This window comes from Atractosteus spatula, chromosome 4 (genome assembly GCF_055471065.1).
Source record: "Atractosteus spatula isolate fAtrSpa1 chromosome 4, fAtrSpa1.hap1, whole genome shotgun sequence".
NCBI classification, from domain to species: domain Eukaryota; kingdom Metazoa; phylum Chordata; class Actinopteri; order Semionotiformes; family Lepisosteidae; genus Atractosteus; species Atractosteus spatula.
Window position 1 is genome coordinate 18,509,352 of NC_142709.1, and position 21,113 is coordinate 18,530,464.

Consider the following 21,113-nt stretch of genomic DNA (forward strand, 5'->3'; position numbering starts at 1 on the left):
TGTTGTAGCACAGGCCTGTTCAGTGAAACTTGGAGCTCTGAGCGGTACCGCTGCACAGCATAGGACTGCACTACCCTCTTTTAAATTGTCCGATTAGCATGCTTTAAACATTACAGCAGTATTTCCATCCAGCAGCCTCATCTTATCAGATCTCAGAAGCTAAGCAACGCTGAGCCAGATGCGTACTGGGATGGAAGGACTCTAAATGAACTTGCTGCTGTAAGAGATGTTGGTAGACCAGTAGATGGTGCTCTTCCCTCTAGACGAGAATATCTATATCATACCCATATGGTGACAGGGCACTCTGCTCAGTAGGAGATGCTTCTCATGTTGAACCAAGAGATCACTTTATTAGCCATATACAATTTCTTGCATTAGGAGTGTGTCTTTTCGCATTCCCCAGCTTGCTCTCCATGAGACACACATGAGCCTGAATACTTGGCCATTAAACACCCCAGTAGGATTTCTCACTCCTGAGCCTGATCTGTTGTGCGCTAGGACTTCCAGTGCTTAATGGCTGCTACATTTCACCCAGGTGTGTGCTGTACTTCAGTGGTGAAACAGTGAGATTCCCCCCAGTAGATCAAATTCTTTGGTATCCCTTGAGATGAAAAACACAAGAGAAATGAAGGGTTTCCCTTATCATTCACATGAAAAACACTTCACAATTGTTATCTTCCAAAGCAAGATTAAACTGCATAATAACATCAGTGACCTTTTATAGAAAACGGTCTCATTCAAAAGACTTCTAATAAATGAATGATTTACCTTTAATGAAACACAAAGAAATAGCAGGGAACATTACTGCAAGCCATCGTAAGGACTGGACTCTTTTGCAATGCTGTCATCATAGCTCCCTACATGTAGTTGCTAGGCAACCATCCTTATCAGTGTTCCAGGCCCTCTGCTGATAGTAAAGCTAAGGGAGTACCCTATTTCCTCCACAGGAATTGAACATGATAACCCACACACGCACACAAAATTGCTTGGTAATTCTGCTGCGATATGGTGATCATGATGCCGACTGAGGGTGACATGCTGATCTGAATGCAAATTAAATGCATGCATGTAAACAGGGTTTGACCTGAAAGGCAGTTCAAGTGAGATCACTGACAAGCAAAAAAGGGTTAATGCATTATAGGATACACTGGATAATTATTTCTATAGGCACTTCTTGTAAAACCTACTTCTCTTGTCAGATTCAGCAGGTTATTTCTCTCTTTTGTTTTGTTAATAAGAAGTTCCTTTCAAAACTGACATCCAGGTGTGAACTGACACCCTCATCTTGACAGCTCCTATCTCAGTTCTACCTGAGTGGTTGATGTTTGGCACCAGGCTGGCCTTTTTTAAGTAATGGGGCCCTCAACTCTCCCAGATCACCAGCTATATCCCCCTGCAGCTCACAACTGGCAACCCACTGAAGCTCAGCAGGTGTGAGCCTGGTCAGTACCTGGATGGGAGACCTCCTGGGAAAAACTAAGGTTGCTGCTGGAAGAGGTGTAAGTGAGTCTGGGGGGGGGGGGAGCTCACCCTGTGGTCTATGTGGGTCCTAATGCCTTAGTATAGTGACAAGGACACTATACTGTAAAAAGATATCATCCTTCAGATGAGACGTAAAACCGAGGTCCTGTCTCTCTTTGGTCATTAAGAAGCCCATGGTGTTTCTCGAAAAGAATAAATAATCCCCACCTATGAATTGGCTTCATCACTCTGCTCTCCTTCCCACTGAGAGCTGGAGTGTGTACTGTGTGCACTATGGCTGCCATCGCATCATCCAGATGGGTGCTACACATTGGTGGTGGAAGGGAGCCCCCATTACCTATAAAGCACTTTGAGTGGAGTGTCGAGAAAAGTGCCATATAAGTGTAAACAATTATCATTATTATTATCAGGAGTCCCCAGTCCTGGTCTTCAACAGCCACAATGGCAAGTTCAAATAATCAAAAGTTGTATTCTTGTTATGTGCACAAAGGTTATGCTGTTCCAATTAATGTTATATATGTAAGGTTATTATTTGAAGATACTTAAACGCCCTCTGGGTCTGTAGTTTGTGAATCAATCATGTATCATTCTCAACTGAAATGAAAGCCAATCTTAATCCTTCTAAGAAGATTACAATGTGGAAAAACTTTTTTTTTTGCCTTAATGAACTTAAACGCAAGTCATTTGTTACAACCTTTTTCATAACTGTTAAAACTGTGACGATGTATTAGCATAACGTCAGATATAAAATAAGTGTCCTTTCAAGGATTCTTACTCTAAATTCAGAAATCGTGCCATAGGAAGTGAAAATACACAGGTGAGTTGGAGAACGTGACTGCTACCTGAAAACATTATCTTTGGATGTTCGGTTTAGGTGGATTAGAAAGTCTCTGAAGCATACTGATTAAATTATTTGACAGACGGTGAATGAAAGGCAGGTGAATGTCCTTATTTTCATTACCAGTTCCTTCATAGCCTCCCTGTGGGTATCGTCGCCAGGGTCAAGTAAAAACCCTTAACCAAACCACTGAGACACTCAGTCTCTCTCATTACTGCAATGGAATCTAATTTGGGGCCCTAGATTCAATTCCCGACCTGGGGTGTTGTCTGAGTGAAGTTTGTTTGTTTTCCCCTAGTCTGCCTGAGTTTCCTCTGGGTGCTCCATTTTCCTCAGACAGTCCAAAGACCTACTGGTAGGTTAATTGGTTCCTGGGATAACTGGCCCTTGTGTGAGTTTGTGTGTGCGTGTGCCCTGCGATGGACCAGTCTCCTGTCCAGGGAGTATCCTGCTTTGTGCCCACTGTTTGCTTGGAAAGGCCCCAGCTCACCCGTGACTCTTTATTGAATAAAATGGTTGGAAAATGGCAGGCTGGATGAAATTGTTTGTGGGTCCTCAATTTGTATCCTAGATACAAAATGAAAATGACAGCGGACCATTTGGCCTCTCTAGCCCATTTGGTAGTTAGTAGCCCTGTTTCTTGCAAAAAGCCAGGATATGGGCTTCAACAACATGGCTGGGTAGCTTGTTCCACACTTCCAATAGTTCTTGCCACTGCTTTTTTTAAAACAACATACTATTGTAATCTAATTCACAAGTTAAAAAGAGTATAGGCTGAATTTCATTTAAATTTTGGCCTCAGCAAATAAACATTGCACAAAGTAGCGTGTAGTTGTTTTTAACTGAGGATGTCAAAATGTCTTTTGTTTTGTTTGTAAAGTGTCCATCATCACAAATCCCACCCCTACACTGAAAGGAGGTTAAACACAATTCAGACAAGAACTGAACTCTAAAAACTGTATACGAGCTGTACATTACTTTGTGGTTATGTTATTAACTGCGCTGAGACAAACGTCTAAACCACAAATATGCAGACAGAATGTAGATGAAACCAAAACTTACTTTAGCGTTCTGTTGAACTGGAGGTCAATGAACACGGAGTCTCCCTGATGAAGACTGTAAAAGCAGAAAGTTTCATTTTCTAGATGAATATTAACATTGTGATGGAAATGTTAACTCTTGTTAGTACGTTCAGATTTAAACATAAGGACTTCCATTGTTTACCAGATCTGTTGTTGCTAGACAATGCAAAGTGAAGTGACATTTACCAATGAAGTGTGAATTGCTTGAAGGTTACACTTGAATGTGTAAAAAAACAAGCCATGGGAGTAATCATTCTAAAGGAACTATGGCCAGAAAAACAAAAATGGCTATATAGATAATGGTTACAGATTATTATCTAGAGATTAAACAGGATACATAATTTAATTGTAGTTATTTGATAAATAGGATTTTTTACTTTGTATTAGTTTAAAGTAAAGTTAATAATAAAAAAACCTATCGTAATAAAAAGAAAATCCAACCATATAGTGTTTCAGTCACTGTACTCAAAAGTCAATACTTATATTGGCTGGAGAAATAGTGAGGGATACTAGCATTTTTGAGCCCCAGCCCTGCTTTCTGGAACAACATTCTGATTTTTTCAGTTGTTTCAGTGTTTTTGTGTGTGTGTGTGTGTTCTAATCTGGTGTATTGTTACTCCTTTTTTTGTTTAACCAAGTAAAGTCAATTAAGGGCACATTCAGATTTAGGATTCAGAATCAAGAGTACCCATCTATACAGCGGGACTGGGATTTATAGCTTTAATCTATGGAGTGGTGTGCAGTGCTCAAAGATACATCAGAATCCCACCCAGAATCTAAACTCACAGCTCTCCGGCTGGAAGGCCGAAGCCTTAACCACTAATCCAGTCTGATGTTTTGGAATGCTCTACGCCTGGAGAAATGTGGTGAGAACAGCCACTCCTGGTAACTATTAGCTCTGTGTAAACACAGGTTCTAGTGTCATTTTTTCCCAGTTAAGACTGGTTCATTAAGTCCTAGCCTCCAGTCAAGTGAGTCAAAGTTGTGGTATGAATGTGTTCAGCAAAACAGTTCTATATTTAACCTGATCAAAGATGTGTGAAGTCATATCACAAATTAGGTAAAACAACTGCTTTTAAAAAGGTCTGTTGTTCTTTTACTAGAGGAACAATATTTGTACATATTTGCACAGTCAAATGTTCCCAAAATGATGTTGGATAAGGCCCATCACATATTTACTTCATTTGTTGTATTGTTGATTTTACAGAACAGTTTCATGTAGGGAAATTAAGAGGACCAGCAGAGTTTCCATTCTGTCAGAGATTTCTGAGATTATGTCATCTTCTATGCACAATTTGTCACTGAAAGTAAAACAAATTTCTATATGAGGAACTAGCTTTACTGCCTGTACCAATTTGGACAACAAGTAGTTTAGTTTGTCACACGGGTTCCCTTTGAATTGTACATTTGAATCAGAATGTTAAGCCCAATATCAAGTTAGTGTTTTTAAGTGAGCAAAGGGTACATGCTTTGAAAGTTGTAAAATTGCTGTCACATCCTGACTAGCAGGTAGCAGAAAGTATTTATTTTGCCCAGGCCTTAGTCTGACATAGAAGTAATGCTAATGTTTCTACAAATCATCCCTTTTCCTACACAGAATACTTTGGTATATTTTCTGGACCGATGAGTCCATTCCAGGCTCTTAACCCTGACTTGCTTGACCAGTCTCTCGCCTTCCCTTCTCCCCTCTCAGTAAAACACCATGACTCATCGCAGCATGAATACACTTAATAGGGAAAAATTCTAGCGTCTCTCTTGTTGTGATAATGATTTTACAGATGTTTGTGGTTCATGAATGCAATTTATTTTTCCAAGAATCTTATGTGAACTAGCAGTAGGCTCTGTACAATGGTTGAAAGTACTGTTCAGGTTACTGGACAATAAAGATCAAAAACAATCTGAAGAATATGAGTATGCTAGAAACAGTAGAATTTAATTTAGAAGATGGAAACATCATGCCACTTCCTAGTGTATTCCAGTTTTCCAGTCCAGTCCAGCCACTTTTTGAATGTTTGCAATTTGCCAGGAGGAAAGACAATGGCTGAAGAAACGATATGGCTTTCAAATGTATCCGAGCTTGCTCAGGACTAGCATTTTAAGATATCAGAAATAAGAATTCAAGAGACAACAAGCTTACTCTTAGAAAACCTGTCCTGTGCATCAACTAGGAGCTGGTTAATATGTGAAAGCGGCCTGTGACCTGTATGTGGGTGTTTCAGTCACGCACCACTTGTATCTGTGAGGAACCCATATTACCATGAGAACATTCAGAGCCCTTCTTTTTCTTCAGCCTTTTTGAGTATTTTCCAATCAACAGCTCAGGTTAATGACAACATTATGCCGGCACTGCAGCCTACACAGAGACAAGCAGGATCAACATGGTGTGGCTCTTCGACAGCAGCCTGTATTGTAGAGCTCTGAGGGAACCTTTGATGTGGTAAAACCATCGCAATAGCAGAGTGCAGCCTTCTCAGAGCTTTGTTACAAAGCATGCTGGTTTAAAACCGACACTTCAAGCTCTCTTCTCCTTGGATGACTGGATCAGCTAGTTTTGAATGAACAGCTCACTAATAAATTCTCAAGACACCGTTCTAATTTAATAAGAAATCATTTCTAACTGTTGCCTTGGAAGATAGGTCAAAGATTCAGTTTAAAATATGGCCTGACAAAGGAGAATCTACCAGAAAAAATGCAGATGAAACTCTGTTTGCCTGAGCAGCCCAGCAAAATTCCTGGATTACTGCAAATAGTTTCACCCAAGAATTGAGAAAAAATGGTCAAGAAACAAAACCTTCAAGGATACCTTATCTTGTAGGAGGATTTGATTACTTTCAAGTGGTTTAATTATACACAACAGCTTAGAGGTTCATCAGTCCAGAAAAAATATCCCAGTTCCTAAGGTGTTCAGCAGACTGGGAGTAGGTGACAGAACCCCGAATGAGGGCTATCACAAGGTTAACCTCAGCAGTAATGGGACCTATTAGTATTTCTGCGTGAACTGGAGCAATGCCCTTCCAGTCCAACCAGCCTCAAATCATCTCACAATTAGTGGCTCACATCAATTACCTCCTCTCATTGGTATCATTCTTCAAATCTTCAAGTGAAACTTATTTTCAAATCTCACTTGAAGACCCATCTTTTTACTTTAGCATGCAATGTGTAATTGAGTCTTACTATTACTTTCAGAAGTAAATTTGCTTTGCTTTTTGCTCCAATTTTGTGTTGACTGTACTACCTTACAGTGCTTTGAGTTTCCCAACTCAGTTATATTAAAATGTTGCATTAGTATGGCTATTATTCTATTCTTTCTATTAAGTGTACTAAAAACGTATAAAAAATGATTCTTAGAAAGCCAGAAGGACATAATGTGGACAGATAAAAAGAACACAAGGTATAACGTAAAAACAAACATTAGTTTCAGAATTAGTTGTTGTTCACAACATTTTGTGGGTAACGCTGACACAACATCAGAACAGAATAGTCATTTCAAGAGGTTTCTCCATTTGTTTACAGGAAGAACTTGTTCCATAACACTAACTCCTCAGATGGTGATGTTTTTAGATGTGTGATTATAGCTACTGAGATGTGAGGCAACTGGGGATGCTGTGGTATTAATTTGAATGCGTTGTATATGCTCCACAAAGCAGTCAGATAATTGTCCTTTAGTCTCTCAAGTGCATTATTGGTTACATTTTCTAAAGGTAGTGCGATAAACTACTGCTTTAGACGTGCATATACAGCTGTGTGAATGGCAAGTGATGATTATGGATTCTAATCAATATGCAGTGATTGATGTATTCGCAGATGGAACATTTTTGTCTGTTACACGAAAAAGGTATTTTTAAAACATTACCAGAGGGAGGAACTTCACTGTGGACCACGCATTCTTTTGAAGTTCTGTTCCTTCCATTTAAAAAAAAATCTTGATTGGAGTTTTAAAAATCGGTGCTGTAGAATTTTAAAGTTCTTCCGCGTAATGAGCCGTACTGTTGTCTTGGCAAGGTGAGAATAGATGACTAAAGGTTCTGTTGTCTGCGAGTTTCTTTCAGTTTAGCTGGACAAAGTATTTCTTGGAAGATCACATTTTCAAAGAAGTCACGTGTTCTCGCTTTTGATATAACAAACTCGGTCATTGCTGCAAATGGATCTTAAATCCAAGACTCAAAAATTAACGATTGAGAATTTAATCTCCACACGCTTTTGGGTGAGAGACGCTGTACCGTAGATAAGAATGACAGTCAGTAGGTTTACAGTGGACAGTGGTGTTAATACGGGAACCTGAAATTGACATGGAAATGTTTAAGAATGTTATACGTTTGCCTGTTGCTGAAATAATTCATGTATATTTCAAATCTGAATGGAAATCTGCTTCAGGTTTCAATGAGAGTTTGTAGAAATACAAAAGGTATCGTCAACGTATCTAAGATAGGGCTTAGATGTGATGTTTGTATTTCTGTAAAAACGTTTTCACCTGGTGTATGACAATCCATTTTATTTCTTACGCTGACACCTCTAATTTGAGTGTAAAAACTTGCATTAAAAGAAAAGCAAGTCAAAGTGAGTGAAAGACAACTTCTAATCTAAGAAAAGAGTTGTGTGCTCTATTACTGTGCACACATCAAGATACACTTTTAATGCATTTAAGTATTTAGTTTTTGAAATGACAGTGACGGGCTTTAAATTTGCATTGTAAGGAGAAGGAGATGATGTCAGATGTGTGGAAAGTACCTTGTTGCAAAAGTGTTTACCTTCTTTCAATGATATCCCTTTTTGTTGAATAAGAAATGATATACACACGTGTTGTTTCTGAAGTGCGAAAATAGCTCAGGCACACAAAATTACTTTGTCAAGTCACACAATTAGCTGGATAACCTCTGTGTGCAACAATACTGGTTCACAAGATTTCAGAATAAATACACCGGTCCCTCTACGATCCCTTAGTGAAATAAATTCAAAAAAATATTAAACCCAAAAACCAAGAAGTTACATTCAATTGTAGGAAGTTTCAATACAAACAACAACTAACGAACAAAATCTAAGGTCTAAAGAAAAGAAATGCGCTCAACAACAGGACTCGATTTTTATTGAAATATAAAAAACGCTCCGAAGAAGCCTCCATAAAAACTGTAAATCACAAGATTGCAATAATTATTTGGAAAAAAAAGCCTACAAAAAATATTAAAATAAATGTGCATGCCAATTAATTGAGGTCCCACGGTTAGTTCCCGTCTGGGCGTCTGGGTACATTTTTCACTGACACACACTCAAGCTTTTGGTCACAAAATAACTGGAAATGTGAACAGTAGATTGTTCTATGTAGCCAATATTCCACCTTTTTTTCTTACACAGCTGGGATGTCACTCGAAGTTTCAAAACCTTGCTATGCCAGTCTTGAAAGCGTAACTGATCATGTATTAAGCATCCCCAACCGCACAAATCCGAGTTCCTTCTGAACAAAGAGTAGAAGCCTGAGATACACGAGCTGGTGTATTTAAGTCGTTAACCCCAAAATGTGGCTTAAAATTCAAGTTCGATCTAAATGCCCCCCTCCACAGAATAAAAGTGGCTAACTTAAATTTACAATTAGCGTTTTGTAACTAGAACGGACACAAATGCATATACAGGCTTAGGAAACGGAGTAAATAACAATGAAAGACGCAGAGATGGGGATTCATTACCCTCCTTAGAAACACAATATAAAACCGTCTTTACAACTGACGCTGGTTAGGGAGACGTACTTCCGTCCATTACATGTTACGTGATCGACTACAGGTGCTGAGGGATAGCGGTCTTCTTGGCACCCGTCACCATCTTCACAAATAATTGGCAATTTTTATAGGACGCCAAAATCTGAAATTCCTCGGAAGATGGTAGCAAAACAGAGGATCCGAATGGCCAATGAGAAACACAGCAAAAATATCACTCAGAGGGGAAACGTTGCAAAGACCCTGGTAAGACGTGATTCTTCAGAGAATGAATGTCTCCCTGACTTCTTGACTAGCGTGAAGGGAATAAATTTTGGATCCTGAACTGGGTTTATAATAATTTATAATGGAATCGCCACAGGCGGAGGCATATTTTTTTTTCTTAACGAGCCGTCTAAAGATTTCCATGAAGATAACACTGTGCCTCAGATGCTGTCAGTCTGGTGTGACATAATTTTGTTTAATCGTATTTATTAATACAGTGTTATTTAGCTAACGTATGGTATGTATTCAGACATCGTGAGTTTGTAGTTATAAAGAAACGGGATGATCTTCATGCTGCAAAATGTGGATGTCATGTCTATAGAGTATATCGAAATGAGGTGGTGTATTGTGCATGTGAACTGGATTTAAAACGAATCAGAGTTTGGATTGACAGTCAACATAATGGACACTAGAATATTAAGATTCTATTCTGTACAAGTATTAAAGAAAGAAAAGCTAGATATATTCTTTTGTTTTAGGCAAAAGTATATTATCCATTTCAAAAGAGAAGCTAACAGTAAGTATGTTTTTCTGGCATTTTACCTTAATCTCTTGGAATTGCATCACCTCATGTGGTGGAGTGTATCTTTTATCAATCGGGAGCCTGAAGACAGTTTTCAGAAAATAACATAAGAACGGTTACAACCATTTCATCTAGACCATTGGGTAGGTAGTAGCTAAATGATCCCAGGATCTCTTCCAGCAGTTTCTTGAAAGAAGCCAGGTTATGGGCTTCGACAACATGGCTGGGCAGCTTGTTCCGTACTTCCACCCCTCTTTGCGTAAAGACATGACTCCTGTTTTCACTATTAATGCAAAGTGAACTTGAAATAGATGGGACCAGAGGTCCATGTGAACCCTGGTATTGCAGTCCTGACAAGGTGTTGTAGGCAAGTGTATTATAATGAGGTTACAAAGGCTCTGAAGGCAGGAGATAAAATTATCTTGTAATAATTACTCATAGGTGGATCTTCTAATATGTGAGGGGACTTAGACTGAATTGCAGTGGCAACTCCTACATTTCTAACTTTAATGCCATTGAGGTGCTAAATGATGATCTTGATATGGACAACATATTATGCACCAGTGTGTGTGTGTGTGTGTGTGTGCGTGCGTGCTTTTGTTTAGAGTTTTTGTGTATTTCTGTGTATATATACAGTATATGCTCTTTAGACAGATTGGGCATGAAGAGACTATAAAGCCAATTGTGCAACTGTTACATCTGACAAGATTAGAAAATTTGCATTGACATTCCAGTACAATACATACCCTCCTCTGCATTTTCCTTTGAGATTAGTAATTTGTTCTTTTAACTGACCTCTTCCAGCCATGTTTACACCGACATTTCTGTCTGTGTACTATTTCTAGGGATTCAGGGGCCTTATTCCAGAAAGACATCAGAAATCAGGATTATTCTTCAAATTCCGTCAGCTCTCAGTGATAGAGATAGAATTCTTTTTTCAATCCCGCCATTATTCAAAAAATGCATTCATTTATCTGCCAATAATTGTAATTGCAAATCTGTCTTATTGCATTAGATTTCATCAGACTGTTTCTCTGACGCCTCTTCTCATGAGAGTGAGAGAGTACTCTCGCAAAGCAACAAGCAAGTGAAGTGAAGGAGGCTGCAAAACATGAGTAACGCACGTCTGAAGTGAGCTCCACAGCTGAAATGTTGTGTTTCTTCCTTCTACTCTTCAACCTGGAATTAACCTGTGTTCCTTTGCCGCCAACGCATGCCGGCACAACTCCCAACACCTCACAGCTCCCGCACCTCTCCTTGAAGAATTCCTGAGTCTTCTTTGCCCAGCTCTTTAACATTTGCCAGGGCTACCACAAAATTAGCCCTTTAAAAACGCTGACGTGATTTTAATTATCCAGCAAGAAAGAAACTGCTCGACTTGAAATCAGGCTACTGTTTACTTCGCACACTTTGTGTCGCAGAGTCAGCTAACTCTCAGCACTAAGATTAGACTAACACTAACACAGTTCCATTACCCCTGCATGAGCACATTTTGATAGTTGACAGTTGGTAATAATAATAATAATAATAATAATAATAATAATAATAATAATAAACTTTATTTTATATAGCACCTTTAAAGGTGGCTTCTCAAAGCGCTTTACAGGATGATAACAACAATAAATACATAAATATTTATTAAATAAAAATAAATATGTATAAACTTTATTTATAAATAAATAAAGTTGGTGTTAACATTATGCTTGTAACATGTAGACTTTAAATGGCATGTGGGGATATTTGTTTTACAAACTTCCTTCTCCACTAGAAGTGCGTATCTGTGACTTAATTGTAACAATTTAGGCGGAGCAAAGAAAGACACTCATGACTGCTGATAGAGCAGCTTTTTGGTTGTCTCTCAGGTACCAGGTTTTAGTGTCTGAGTAGTTTCCTAGAAAGTTAGAAATGACTGGGAACTGCAGTGTTTTACTGTACACGGCAGGAGGACTCTTTATTCTCAATGACCTTAGTGTGTTGCAGGTTGCAGGTCTTCTGCTTATAGTGCTTTCCTTAACCATTTCTAATGACTGCTTGGACAAGAGGCTCACATCATTGTGGCACAGGGAACAGCAGTGAAATAACTAATAGTCCTGCATCTTAAAAACTCCCATAGTTGCAAAGTTGATTTTGTTTTTTAGATTAGCCTTTAGAGAGAGGCAACATGGTAGTGTAATGGTTAGCATTGTAGCAACACCTCATAGCGCTGGGGTCCTGGGTTCAAATCCAGCCCTGGAGTGCTTTCTGTGTGGAGTTTGTATGCTCTCCCCGTGTTCGTGTGGGTTTCCCGAGTGTGTGTATGTACCCTGCGATGGACCGGCATCCCGTCTGGGTTGCACCCTGCCTTGCACCCACTGCTTGCCAGGATAGGCTCCAGCTGCTCTGCAACCCTGAGCTGGATGAAGTGGTTAGAAATGGATGGAGCTCTGCAGCTATTTCCAGTCACTGGCAATAACAAATGGAAGAGATTTGCACTCAAAGTCAGTAGTTAATCTTAAATTCCAGGATGGTACAGCAAAAAGACCTAATTTTTCCAGGATATTAAGGTGTTTTTTCCAAACTGAAGGTCTCCTGATGAACTTAAACCAGTGAAACATAAAACCGATTACTCAAGTGGAAGATATTTGAAGTGCATTTACACTACATTATATAACTAGTCAAACCCTTCCTACGATATCCCATTTTGTGAAGTTACAAAATGCATTTTTTACACCTAATATTTGATTCAAAACCTTCTTCTGAGGGTAAGGTAAGTTACAGCAAATGTCAGCAAAATCTAAAGAGAAAAGATTGAAATATGTTGATTGCATTAGTACTGAGTCCTGTGAACTCAGTGTTCGGTGCAAGCACCTTTGGCAGCAGTTGAAGCCACAAGACATTTTGGGGGGAAGTGCCTACCAGCTCCTCAGTACAGCTTGGTGCACAGTTGTAGAATAAATACATCTGTCTCTGTAAAGTCCACCTGCCATTTTATTTGACAAGAGACTACAGATTTACAGAGACAGACGTATTTATTCTAAAACCATTGTACCACTATTATTGCACACAGGCAGAGGCAAATCAACCAAATTATCTGACTCATTAAGGTCATTTTGTGGACCTCAATTGAGGTTTGCCACACCAAAAGAGTGTAATGTACAGTAGGAGTGTGGAACTCAGCTATGTTGTTGATGCTGACACCCTGAGTCCTTTCAGGAATCAGCTGGATACGATCCTGGGATCAATTAGCTACTAAATAACAACTGGGTTAGGTGGGCTAAAAGGCATCCTCTGATTTGTAGCCCTTTCTTCCATTCTTGTGAAGATTTTGCCAGTATGCAGAGGGCCTCTCTGCTGGTCTTTGTCACAAAGTGCTGAATCCTGTGAATAAGGCTTCTGGGCTCCACCCAAAAAGGCTCTACATTATGTTGCCTTAAGCTGTCTGAGACTGTTAATATGCTGACATTTTAAATCTAAAAATGTCCCTGGTGACTCAGAGGCTGTGCCACCTGGAAGAGTCTTGTATCTGGTGAAATAGTGGGTGATAATATTGGTGTTACTATGGAACATCAATGGAAAAATGAAACATCTGTTATCAGAAAGCCGGATTCACATGGGCACATTTAGGATGCTCGTTAGTTGTCTATAAATGCATGGAAAAATAAAACATGGCAAAACACGTTAACCTGGCACATTAGGAACAACAATAAACCGAGAAATCAAAGTAAAATTGAAGTATACATCAAATTGTTTTGCAATGACAATGCTGTCATTATCACTGCCACTTCATTACAAAAGTAGCCTTTTTCTTTATGAAAATAAGACGTTTTTTAATTGATATGCGTTTGCATTCCAGCGACCACAAGAAGAAAAATATCCAGTGGGACCCTGGCTCCTGGCTCTGTTTGTATTTGTTGTATGTGGTTCAGGTAAAAACACCATTTTACACATCACAGCTGCACGTTTACCAAACTAATCGAGCAGCGAGTTTCCTGAATTCACAGGACAGGGTTTGCCATTTTTTCCACTTTCCAATTGCTTCTTTGTTGTCTGTTAGTCTATTTGATGAGGGAAAACCTTTTCCGAAAAGAATTGGATAATTGTGTTTGACAAGGACAAAAATACGTAGATGATCGCTGTTGAGCTCTTTAACACCTTCTTTTCTGATGCACTTTGAAACTGTAAACAATTTTGCGTTTGAGGATCTGTATACAGTATAGTTTGATAGGAAATCCACATGTCTTTACATACCGTGCTGTTCCCCAGGATCTGAGTTTCTTCTTTCTTTATTACTTTGTATCAATTGCGGCTGATTAAAAAGGCTCCGTGATGACGTTGTCTCTCTCACTTGGTCCTGTGCTCTCTCTTGCAGCAATCTTTCAGATCATACAGAGCATAAGAATGGGAATGTAGACCCCTGGCCTCTGCTGACCCTTCCCTCCTCACGCCGAGCCCGGTGTCGTCTGAGGGGACACCGGACATGCTCACTGGCTTTCGTCTGCTCATGAAGCACCGAAGAGAAGACCACGTGAACCCCTTTTTGTCCCCAACATCTACGTTAGTCTGTCAAAAACATCCTCAACAAAGGGGACGCAGGGCTTTTATACTGACTCTGTGATTTAACCATATTGGTTGGCTTTGGTACCCATCTTTTTTTCCATTCCATTCACCCTTATTGTTGTATTTAGTGTAGAGACGTGATCGCTGAATATGTGTACCATACTTTAATTATGTATGTTTATCTCCTACACACTACTAATTACCTTTTACAAATAAATGTTCAACAAACTGCACTACCGTGATATCCGATATTGTCCTTCATAATCCTTACTCTTCAACTATTGCCCTTTTAAGGTACTATACGGTACACTTCCTATTATTTTTTTAAACTACAGCTTAAAAACACGTCCATTTAAATGAAATGGAGAGATCAATAACTTCATGTTTTCATGAGAAAGAAAAAAAAAATTACAATAAATTCTCCCCCTGGGAATGTTCTTCGTTCATCTCCACTGCAACAGTTTAAAGCTGTACTTCTGACGTGATCTTTCGCACTTATTAGAGATGCAGGATGCCCAAACTGCTGGAAAAAAGAACAGACTCCTGAACAAACATGACTGTAATTAACTGCAGATGAAATTCATAGCAGAAGGAGTGATTGTATTTTACAGAATCATCTGTATAAGCAGCCATAACGTTTTTAAAATAACATGATAAATCTGTCCTGTTTGGCAGCTCAATATGACATCTTATAAATTGTTCACAGTTTTGTGTTAAAAGCACCAATGGACAATGTACCCCTATGATATAGCTTTGTTGGTTTCTTTGTAGCTGTCATATTTCTGATGTTGCTTGGTAGTAGACAGCAAAGCTCACTTTACACAAGTCATAATGATAGTCCTTTTAGTGTATAAACGCAATTCAGGAGCTTCCTGAATATACCAAATGCTGTTTCAGGTAGAAATTGTAATTAACAGATGAGATCTTAAAATCAAGGAGAAAGCAAATTTTAACTCCACACCTGCACCACACAGATTAGTCCTTAAACCAGCGATAATTACCAGAATGAATTAATAATTTAAAAAAATGTACTTGTCACTTCAATCCTCTGCCAGCTCTAAGAGCCCAATGCATGGATTAGGAAGCCTTAAAAAAATAGTTTCTGAGTTCTGAATTTGGGTTCACAAATTACATGTCATGATCAACCTCTTGTGGGTAATTATTCTCATTGTTCCTTTAATAAGTAGTTTTTTTGTTGGATCAATATGCTCTTACAAATCAGATAAGCAAGATGAGCAAAACTATGAAAAATCAATAAAATATTACAAATAGTCTCATCTGAGGTCACTTTACTTGCACATCACTTGACAGCAGCTTACTGTCTTTTTGTTATCCGTGCTCAAAATGTAATTCATTATTGCTGCCTAGGATTCTTCAGCGCTCCTGTACTGACACGTCATTAGAGCACAGCTCATTCTCCTCAACTCTGGAAAAAGTATGAGGAATCAGTGCTACACGTAGTTTTCCCACAAATTGAACATTACGCACATTTTCATGGTCATTTCAACTTTTTGGTCATTATTATTGATCTCAGAAAATGGCAATAAAACACTGTAAATGACACCTTTTCATTTGCTGGGATTTTTCAATTGACTAAAATGCTGGGTTTTGCCTTTGCAGCAGGATACTCGTGGTAATCAATCAGTTCCTTAATGTACATAAGCCTGTACTCCATATATTTTGAAATTATACTGCTAAAATCCCCAGTCTCACAAGCACAGTAATTCAAAATAGTATTTAATGTCTATAGCGTTGATATGTTTTAATAAAATAGTAAATTATGTATGAGAGGGAAGTCAGTGTGCCTTGCATACAAAGAAAGTAAAAGTCAGTACCTCTGTGTTGAGCCTTCTTCAGGTGCATTTTAATAACATTTAAACAATAAAACAAATTTAACATTTTTACTTTCCACTTTTCAGCATGGAATTAACCTCTGCTTGCATAAATATAATGACACATCATCATAGTATAAGGATGATTTTGTTTGAAAAAAAGCTGAACACGTAATTTAATGGTAAAATTACACCGCTTTATAAACTGTTAAACAGGTTCAATATTCGCTGTGAAATGATGGCAAAGGACCAATCAGCCTAAATTGTCTAGAGATAAAAAAAAAACAAGAAAATGTTTCACTTCCTGCAGTAAAGAAGTTGAACTGTCCAACGGTGGGTCGCTTTAGATGGAGGATTTCAAAGCAACGTTAGTGCTGGCACTAGAGACTGAGTCATAAATCACGTCTTATTCTCAAATGTTTAGATTCAAGACATCACAGAAACCTTGATAACAGTGCTCCTGCAATAGGAGTCATGGACAGTGACAGAAGAATAGCTTTGCTATATTAGCAACCAGCCAAAAGCAGTATGATCAAGAACTCGGCTTCACTAGAGGGAGCAGATTTCAAAGCTGATTTTCTCTCAGGCACCGAAACGGTGAGATTCAGAAGTTTAGTTTCATTGCGCGTACGTCAGAAACAAACCATCGGAGCAGTTAGTATAAAGAAGACATTGGGAAGTCTTAATTCATCTTTTAGTATTTACTTTAGAATGCAATGCAAAGCCAATGCACTGTTTAAAAAACAAACTGATAAATTCTACCGTTCCATGAGGGAAAAGAGCAGAGGGCATTTAACCCAATGATACTAGTAAAGGAGACCAGTGCAACCCTGGGGAGTCCTGCTTTGGTTCATTTGATCCAATATTCACTGCATTCAGCACAAAAGGTTTGAATACCCTACATTACAGTCAAATCAAATTCAAGTTCTTTGCTTAAAAAGAAAATATATGCTGGGAGGCATTAAAAACAACAATATTGGTTCAGAGGTATAATTTGTTGTTTTTATTGCCTCTGTATATAAAAGACATTTTTAACCATTTCTTGGGAAGACAGGCTTATTCAAAGCAACTACCATTTGCACCCAATCACACAGCTTCTTAATGGAGCAGTTTGCAGTGGGTATCTTGCTCAGGAATACAGGACACCAAGGGTTTAACCCCAAAACTTGCCAATGGAGAGTCCAGATCGCTGACCACTCCTCTATACTGAAATCCTGTTTCAAAAGGATTGGAAAACACCATATCATGTACAGATACGTTTAACATTTTGAAGTTCATGTGAATTTTGTGGTGCTTTAAGTCATTTCTGACCAGAAATGAGGTTTCATTCAACCTCAAGACAGTGAGATTTGAAATACTATATTGATTGCCTGCACTTATGATATGTTGGAGACTTTAACAGTGTTATTTCACAGCATATATATAATACTGGCATATTACATTCGGAGGTTTACACTCCTACTGTAAATGGGTATCCTACTGCATAAGATTAACCCAGCACACTGAAAAACAAATCTAAAAGGCACTATTTAAAGTGTGCAAAAACCAGGTGCAATACATCTTGAATTTGAATTCATGTTGATACTCTTTTTTTCTTAATCAAACTTGAATAATAGCAAGTTAACATATCAAGGTAAACATTGAAATCTATGAGGAAATGCACACACAGGGAAAGAGCAGGAGAAAACTCTCCCTACTGCTCACGCTAACGACATCAATGCTATGAAACTTTTGTGGCAAATTCCATGGGTGTTGTCTTGGCTGTTCTCCAGGCTTCCTCTGCGTGCCAGGGAGAGCTAAGAGCTGCTTATGAAACAGACTTAGGCATTTAGGTTGACACATCATATACATCTTCTTGTCACGGATTAATTAAACAGGAATGTGGGAATCGATTAAGAACAATGACAGAACGTACAGTGCAGTTAAAAGCAGAGCTCTCAGATCAAAGGATGTTATGTAAAAATTGTATAATGCGCTAAAATGCCTGCATTTAGATTATTGTGTACAGTTGTGGTCACTATGTTATAGAAAACAAATTCCAGCTCTGGAATCAGTCCAGAGAAGAGGAACCAGATACATTCAGGGGCTTAAGGGAATCCTGCACTGCCTGGCCAAACTGAGTCTCTTCAGTCTTGAACAGAACATTAGAAGCAGACCTCAGACAAGTGTTCAAACTCCTCAAGGGCTGTGGCAGTCATCCCAGCAGACGTCTTTCAGAAAGAATGATGAAAGACAAACCAGGGAGCAGAGCAGTGAAAGTACACAGAAATGCATTAAATTCTGAGAACGGGAAGGTACTTCTTTAACCAAAAGGGTTTTGGGAGCGTAGAAAAAGCTACCCAGCCATGTTGTTGAAACCCATACCCTGTTTATTCCAAGAAACGGAAGAAACGGTTGTCCTTGGATCAGCTACTAACCCCAAAAAAGGCTAGGTAGGCAGAACGGTCTCTTCTCATTTGTCAATATTCTTATGTTCCCAAGTAAACTCGATCCAAGTGCTCTTATCATTCAATATTCGGACCCGTCCGGTGTTCAAAATCCCACGTTCTGATGTTCGGCTTGATCGCTAAGGCCTCAGCTCTCCCGGTGCAACACCGCCACAGCTCAGAGCTGTAATCCTCTACGGCTCCCTCACCACATTTACGTAGCTCAGCGCGCTTTCCTGCCCGCCAGGCAGCTCTCGCCAGGGAACCCCCGGCGTGCCTCGCCGTGTGAGGAGGCGGGGAAGAGGGAGGGGCGAGGCCGGGGCTGAGCTCCACAGCCGCCGCCGCGCCTGTCAAAGTTCACAGACTGGTCACCGTGTTACACGCCGCTCCGCCTCCTGAACCGAGGCAGGTTCACTGTCAAAGCGGAGGCAGGCAGGCGGGCAGCAGGGAAGCACACACCGGCCAACAGCGAAGGAGAAGGAGCAAACCTCACGTTTAAATCACAAATAAACTACGTTCGGTTTTACATGGTTCTTTTTTATTTAAAGTTGAGAGGTGCAACAGTCAAGTCAACTGATTCATGTTACAACTTTTTTCCCCCCCGTTTCAGAGGAACATGCACAAAACATAAGCATACAACTTGTACGTATATGCGAAGTTCATATCAGATTTGTTATGTCACCAAGAGTAATTGTTGAACATCCGGAGTGCTTCACTGTCAAAAAAAAATAAAGCGAAAATAAAAAAAAATCACAACGGTGGTTTACTTCAAATAATTTCCGAGAGTACAACGGCTTGCTGTTTGAACTGATGCAGTCTAGAAACTCCAAATACAAGTCACTGTCAGCTTCATTATTAAACAGGTGTAGGCTGCACATCTGTGTTACAGCATAAAAAGGACTGTCCAAACCTGCTCAGGTCAATGAAACAGCTAAATTTCAATCTGTACAACCTAAATACTTACAGGTCACACTATATTACAGAGTACTTACACTAAATACACAAATATACATGAGGCTAACCCTCAGTGAAATTCAGCTGAACCCCAAAACAAATTTTCAGCTTCCCGCAGCTAACAAAATCAGTTGTTGTTGGTTTTTTTTGCAAGGGGGTTGGTAGGAGCGAGGGGGTGGTGGTGGCATAGCGTCAATTTGAAGGGGTGGAGGCAAAAACGTGAAGATAGCTTCCGAAGTTAAATACTGAAAACGTCTGCACGCCACCTCCAGCAAAGAGATTCCCCATCCACCCCCGCCCCCAGCATCCAAAGGACCACACGACCCAGCTGCGGACGCGACTGTAACTCGCCTCCTGTCCCCCAGGCGCCCCGCATTCCAGATGGGGGTGCCCGCCGTCAGGGTGGCTGTCCGGATTCCTTCACATTCGCCACCCCCAGAAAGTGCATTTTTTTGTTGTTTCTCCCCCTTTTCTGCTCGGCCGCTGCCCCGAGCAGAGCCGCCACACGACAAGTCTTAAAAGATGAGCGCAGCCAACAAGCCGTACAACTCCAGGGCCGCCGATGAAATGGACGTCGCTTGATATCCATCTAGATTCGGGCACGACAGATGCGCCTCCCGCTGCCAGACGCCCCGGTTTGCAGTTAAAAGCTCAGCCGGCCACGGAATAAGGTCTTTTGCGTCAAGACGATTGTCTTTTAAAGTGTATCGAGCGTCTTTATAAGGTATCGTAACACAAATATATGTATATAGCTATATCTTTGTCGCGTCAAGGTTTTGACATTTTTAAATATGTGCAAATTTGGAAACGGACTATTCCTGTGATTGCGGCGTGTTTGTTCTTGAGTTTTATTAGCGCCCCCATCGGCGCAGCCCTGCCCGGCCCTGCCGCGGGGTTTCGGCGGCGCTACGCCGAGGGCCCGGCGCTCTGCGAGGCGGGCTGGGCTGGCGCCCCAGCCTGCTGAGCCGCCGTCCCCGGGGGCTGGGAGGAAGCGGGCGGGGAGCCGCTCTGTAGCTGTGCCTGGAACTGTGCGAGCTGCTCCGGGCTGGCCAGGTTTTTGAGCAGGTTGTTCTCCTGCTCCAGCTGCGAGTTCCTCTCGATCAGTTCCTTTATCTGCTCCTTCAAAACCTCCACCTCCTCCCGCACTGCGTACATCAAGTGACTCTTCACCAGGTCCTAAGCGAGGAAGAGAAGAGAGAGGGCCCGTTAGAAAAAAAGAAATCTCACACAAACTGTGCTTTTACATATGTGCCGTAGTTATAATCGGTGCATTACACTTGAACTGGTTCCTCAATGCAAAGCCATCACACAAGAAATCTTGTATATTTTTTTTGATATTAGGTGTCATGGTACAGTGGGAGCCTTGCTGTACTGGCACTCCGCTTTTAAAATTAGGTAACGGAAACCTACACAAATAGATCGTTCGCCCAACATCTGTGTTTGCCGTTGTCCACGGAGCGCTGCAAAACAC

At 40.1% G+C, this 21,113-nt stretch overlaps 2 protein-coding genes across 3 annotated transcripts in view; one reads left to right on the forward strand and one right to left on the reverse strand.

The window, feature by feature from the left end:
• Positions 1-8,379: 8,379 nt before the first annotated feature.
• Positions 8,380-14,984, forward strand: serp2 (stress-associated endoplasmic reticulum protein family member 2). Its single transcript, XM_088915026.1, has 3 exons — positions 8,380-9,353; positions 13,727-13,799; positions 14,243-14,984. The coding sequence occupies exons 1-3, from the start codon at positions 9,270-9,272 to the stop codon at positions 14,281-14,283; spliced, it is 198 nt and encodes a 65-aa protein (XP_088771152.1). The 5' UTR covers positions 8,380-9,269; the 3' UTR covers positions 14,284-14,984.
• A 4,223-nt stretch (positions 14,985-19,207) lies between these two features.
• The window catches only part of tsc22d1 (TSC22 domain family, member 1), a 70,418-nt gene continuing 68,512 nt past the window's right edge, over positions 19,208-21,113 (reverse strand). For both annotated transcript variants that reach the window (XM_088915123.1, XM_088915124.1), the window contains one exon: positions 19,208-20,818. In XM_088915123.1, coding sequence (XP_088771249.1) covers positions 20,549-20,818 — 270 coding nt within the window. In that variant the 3' untranslated portion in view covers positions 19,208-20,548. The remainder of the gene's footprint in view (positions 20,819-21,113) is intronic.